Here is a 5588-nt window from a genome sequence, read left to right as displayed (position 1 = left end):
AAAAAAAAAGGAGGATCTATGAGTTGACAGGACAGTGAAGAGACAGCCAAGTAGTTATTATCAATAAGTCAAAATATAGAACAAATAGATGTCAAAACAAACACTTGAGCCTATAGTTTTAAATAGAGCAATATTGTAAGAACCATTATATGATTTGCCTCCAGCGTGGCTGCGCCTTATCGGCTAGCCTTCAATATCCCAGGGGGACCCAAGTCTGTAATATGAAAAACACAGATGCAAACAAACAGCATTCCTCACACAGGCAGAGACCCAGACTAAAATGTCTCCTTTTCCTCATATTTAATTACGTCCACAAGATTTTACTTTTATCTTTTTTGACATTGAATCAATGAACTGATGATTAAACAGTGTGTTCTGTTACTTACTGCATGAATGTTATTAATAAAATACCAGCTTAAAGCTGAAACATTTTGCATGAGAGCAGCTTTGGCCACTTTCACTTGTATAACGTATTCAATAAATCTAACTCATAACTATATTTAAGTAAGTCAAGCAACACTTGCACCCAAAATACAGTGTATCCAAACTGTCAGCAGTTGTAATCATGTAATCAGTGGTCAATGTCTGCATAGAAAGAGCTTACTCTGTCCTACATTTAATCCTCTCCTACGTGTCCGAGCCTACTGGTTCTTTATATTCAGATGTGCGTTAATCGTACCTCTGTACATGCCGAAGTATCCCTCTGATCGAACTGTCTTGATAAGGCAGTCCATCCTACAGAACAAAAAACAATGAAAATATTATTGGTCTTAAACATTTTTAAAAGTAGCTGATTGAAAAAAGACACATTTTACAGAAGCTTAATGATATAAAGAAAAATCAAAGACAGTTATTTAACAAGATGATAGTTTAAGAAGAGTCAGAGAACGGTGACTGTTCTAAGTACATGTAGATGCACGCTGAAAGGTCAAATGAAGCTGTATATTTCCACCCTTCAAAAAAGGCATTTGGACTACCTCGTTGGAGAGGAATGAAAAAATATTGATCAATAGTCATCATGGTCCATCAAATCAGGTATTTCCTATTAATCTGCACGTACATTCCGACGCCCTGCATGTGTCATTGTGGGATTAGCAAGACTAGTACTGGATTACACGTGGACGTAGTAGTTTTAATGCTAAGAGATTAGGCAAACAGAGTGTTGTTATGTAAGACAACAGTAACCAAAACACTTACATGTTCTTGTAGACCTGCTGACCTTGTCTCTGATTCTGCAACCTGGTCTTTGCCAAGTCAATGGGGAAGACACAAGTAACCCCAACAATGCCAGCAATACCTCCATTAATGAGCTTGGCTGGAAGGCTGAAAGGAGACAACAACAAAAAGAATGTCAACACTTTGTGGAAATTCATCTATAAAGACATAAAATAAGGCATTTATGGCTCGGATTAAAATGAATGGTCAGTTTCTGAATTTGAGACATTTCTTTATTTAATAGCATTGTAAATTCAATATCATTAGGCTGTACACTGTTGGTTGGACATTTAATTTTAAACATAGGTGATTATTCAAAACCAAAAAAAATCTTCAGATTAAATCAATAATGAAAATAATGTTTTAAATGATTAAGAAGCAAGCCATTATTCATTTGTGTTGTCCCTTACAATTACCCAAGGCCCACTGTAAGGTCGTTAAATGTCTGGTTTTGTCCAACCAACAATCAAAATCCCACATTTATTCACTTTACAACAATATAAAATGCCAAAATGAGAAGCTGACAGTAGATAATGTTTGGCATTTGCTTGAAATAAATACCAAGATAATTCTGAAATTCTGTCAATTGACATTATTTGCCAATAATGAAATTGATTGGCACATTACATAAATGTAATACATCAAATCATACTACACGGAGAAAAAGAAAAATGTATGAGACTTACCTGATCTGCTGCTGAGACATGATGACTTTGAAATAAGTTCACAGAGATGTAAAATGAAGTGATGTAGCTCCAAAGTGTTCTTCAGTCAAATCAATGGATAGAATCCTAGACAGAGACAACGGGAGGAGTTACTTCAGATAATAAGTAGGTTCCTGAGAACTCACAGTGTACAGCGTTTATCTCACCCTCCGCAGAGGCTTTGGCTTAACTAGGTACCTCAGAGTCACGGGACCGTGACGTCGCAGCCCCGCTACTTGTAATACGAGTAGTAGATTACAACCTTTCTTTCACTGTCTAGGAGTACAGCCCGTGGGCGTGTCACAGTGAAATACCGGAACACCATACATGGGCATTAAAAGCTTCCATTCATCTTGATACTGATCTAACGAAACACTACAGCTGAATTTCTAAGTAACGTTAACGTCCAAGCTGTGCCGCGAATTAGGAGCAGCTTCGTTTAAACTCAGTTGTATCGGGATAACGTTACGGTCAATGCAAAGCACTGAAAAAAAGCTTCCATTGGCGTTCCCTTTAAGAAGAGCAAACATGACTTTCCATAAAAGGTTCTGCAATACGTCGACTATACTGCGAAAACGTTTCATATGTAACGTAACGTTAGCAATAAAGCGCAAATATTATTTATAAACAACTTCGTCTCTTAACGGGTTAAGAGCGGGTGCTTTCAAATTCGTTAATGGGCTAACTGGTTGGTTAAAATACCGATTCTGAACAATAACGTTACCGTTTCTAAAAGCAAAAAAGCTGGCTATCGAGAACAACTTACTGACTTAAAAATGCATACTAAATATTTTTAAACATATAAAAACACTTTGCTTACCAAAATATTGTCTTGTAGCTTAGTAGTTATTCTGTATGAGCGTCTCGAGTTCCAGTGTGCTCCGCCGGGCTGATATAGCTATGAGTAAAGAGAGTGGAAATTTCCATTGATTTTTAAACAGGGGGCGGACTCACAACGGTTAACTAATGTGCATACCCGTAGCTGATTGGCTACTTTTGACCTTTCGCTTGTTTCATCGGAAGGTAGACCCATCAATCTGCTGAACCACCAATCATAAAGCTATAAAGATGGTTAAAGTAAGAAGATGAAAGAAACTATTGTGTTGGGTGAGCGAGTATATTTTCCCTAGGACGGTGAAGGCATATCCCGCCCTTTCCTCGACAATCCCTTACCCTATCCAATCCCACACTAAACCCAAATGCAACGAATACTAGCCAATCAGAGAGAAAGCTTAGGGGGGGTCATGCCTTTGCCGTCCTACGAATGTAAATTGGCGTCCAGTGAACACTTAACACATCCTTAAAAGAATCCTGTATGGAAAGAAATACGTTTATGTTTTAAATACGTTTTTGGAAAATAATCATAAGTCGGGCACTATTTCCTCAAATGATTTGGGGGTTAAGATGATCCAATGATGAGTTAAAATCATTGTGGCATTAAGAACATTCTGGTAAATTTGATTGCTACGTCAGTGGGATGACATCATCCTAATCTATACTAGGGTGTGGAAAGTTACAGAACCCACTACTGTAATAAAGTATAACTCTGAAGTACTTGCACTTTACATGATTACTTGCATTATTTTGTACTATAAGAAGTTGCCTGTGAACCTGAAGAATTTGCAAACTCATGTTTTATTTTCTCATGCATATGCCATTTAATTTGCATTTGGTTCTGGTGATAGCAGACTAGATAAGAAGCAGGTTTTACTAAAAAAAGAGAAGCACGGCCAGTGACTTCCCCTTAGGTAAATTAGCATAGTATTGTAGTGAGACAGACATGGTCTATCTCTTATAGGTTAAACCAGGGACAAAAGGTAGGACTTTACAGGGTTTTATCGAACCATCTGGTAAGTTCTAGATTTCAATTGCAGGTGCTCACAATAGTCTTGTGTGCATATAATCACCAGATGGATACCAAAGGCATGATGGCTCTTGTCAGATTTGAAACTGGGTTGTTGGTTTTAAAGGTACACATTCCAAGGCAATTCTTAACTTGCATGACTCAAACTGAGAAGTTGTGAAGGTGTGTGAGATTCTGCAAGTGGATAATGTTGAACTACATTTTCCCATAGGCAGAATTCTCATACTTGCATAACTATTCTATTACACTATCTTTTAATTAAATTATTTACATTCATACTTGGGTAATTTTAATCAATATTTTTTATTTATTTAAATGGAGCCTAAAAGAATAAAGATAATCAGGGAGTATATTAACACTGATGCCAAAAGAGGAGTACTACGTCAGATTAAGTCTCCCGGGTTTGATCAGACAGTCTGTGTTTTGTAAATGGTTTTGGACAATTTTGGAGGTTAGGACCTCAATAAAAACTTTATATACGCTGCACGACTTAAAACTATTCAGTTCACTAGAAAAACATACAAGATTGACAATAAAGAACATTTATAATATGGGTGTGTATGCTCCACACTGGTTTGTTTTGTCTTTTTCATTATCAAAACATGCTGGAAACTACTCTGTGTTACAATGAATGTCCTCAACACTATCTCTCAATCTTCTCTTGTGCATGTGAAATCTAGAAATGAAAGAAAACTTAAACAAACAAAATTATAAAATCTATCAGTATTTAACTAGTCATAGTGTAAATTTGTACCAGTACCAGACACAGTTACAATGTCCAGCCAGTTATTAAGTCATCCTAGTAGCTCAGTTAGGCCTTACTTAGGCACAGTGGTTGGCAGCCATTTGCTGATATATCTTAGTTTAGCATGTTAGCGTCCTATAATTTGCAAAATGGCAGTGAACATCAGATACAGCTGCTAGTGGAAACGTTAAGGTATCACCAAATTACAATCCATCTTGAAGCAACCATGAATGTGTGTACCACATTTCATAGCAATGCATAAAATTAGTTGTGGAGACATTTCACTCAAAACCACACATGTAACGCTCATGATGGCGCTATAGAAAAAGGAAAGATGGTCACAAAGCCATTAGGATTCATCGTCTGGGAAACATGAATGTCTCCACAAGCTTTTGAGGCGCTACCGGAAAAGTCAGAGGATTACCAAAGTCATAAAGACTTGGGCACTGTGAATATCTGTAACAAAGTTCATGTCAACAATCCATCCAGACATGTCACTGAAAACCAAAGGAACTAAAGGAAAAGTTGCGGGGTCATGAAAGGATCATGAATGACTGTCCTAAATGTATCCTTAATCCATCCAGTAGTTGTTGTGACATATTTCAGTCTAGACAGACCAACAAACCCAAAGATGGACAATGACTTTCCTAGAACATGATCAAAACAATCTCCCATTTTTTCTAGTTGAATAAACACAACACAAACAAAACTGTAGGGTTTGTCTGAATGAAAGAGTGATCGGTATGCGCGCCACATTGCTGGTTCTCTTAGAGTGCTGATGGAAGCAAATTCCATTTTCATCCACTGCTTTTTCCATATTAGGGTGTTTCAATACACCACTACACAGGGAATTTCAGCAGTGGAATTACAACCATTGTGCCATACTAGTCTGATGATTTTAGAGTTATATCAGGTCAACTCTCTGCATAAAGTAATCAGCACAATTAACCCTCCAGTTATGTGGCTTTACGAGCAAAGCCATGTTATATTACAAACATTTATGGTACTCGGGAAATTCATTAGATGAAAAACATGGCACTCCTTTGCAGTTAAAAAAAAA

The 5588-nt window shown here is 37.2% G+C and overlaps 1 protein-coding gene across 1 annotated transcript in view; it reads right to left on the bottom strand.

Moving 5' to 3' along the window:
* The window catches only part of slc25a55a (solute carrier family 25 member 55a), a 5788-nt gene extending 2895 nt beyond the window's left edge, over positions 1-2893 (bottom strand). The window contains exons 1-4 of the mRNA XM_032513596.1: positions 2740-2893; positions 1902-2006; positions 1198-1323; positions 680-735 (exon numbers count right to left, since the gene is read on the bottom strand). Coding sequence (XP_032369487.1) covers positions 680-735; positions 1198-1323; positions 1902-1921 — 202 coding nt within the window. The 5' untranslated portion in view covers positions 1922-2006; positions 2740-2893. The remainder of the gene's footprint in view (positions 1-679; positions 736-1197; positions 1324-1901; positions 2007-2739) is intronic.
* Positions 2894-5588: the final 2695 nt, after the last annotated feature.

Source organism: Etheostoma spectabile, chromosome 4, assembly GCF_008692095.1.
Source record: "Etheostoma spectabile isolate EspeVRDwgs_2016 chromosome 4, UIUC_Espe_1.0, whole genome shotgun sequence".
NCBI lineage: Eukaryota > Metazoa > Chordata > Actinopteri > Perciformes > Percidae > Etheostoma > Etheostoma spectabile.
This window is presented reverse-complemented; position numbering and strand designations above follow the sequence as displayed.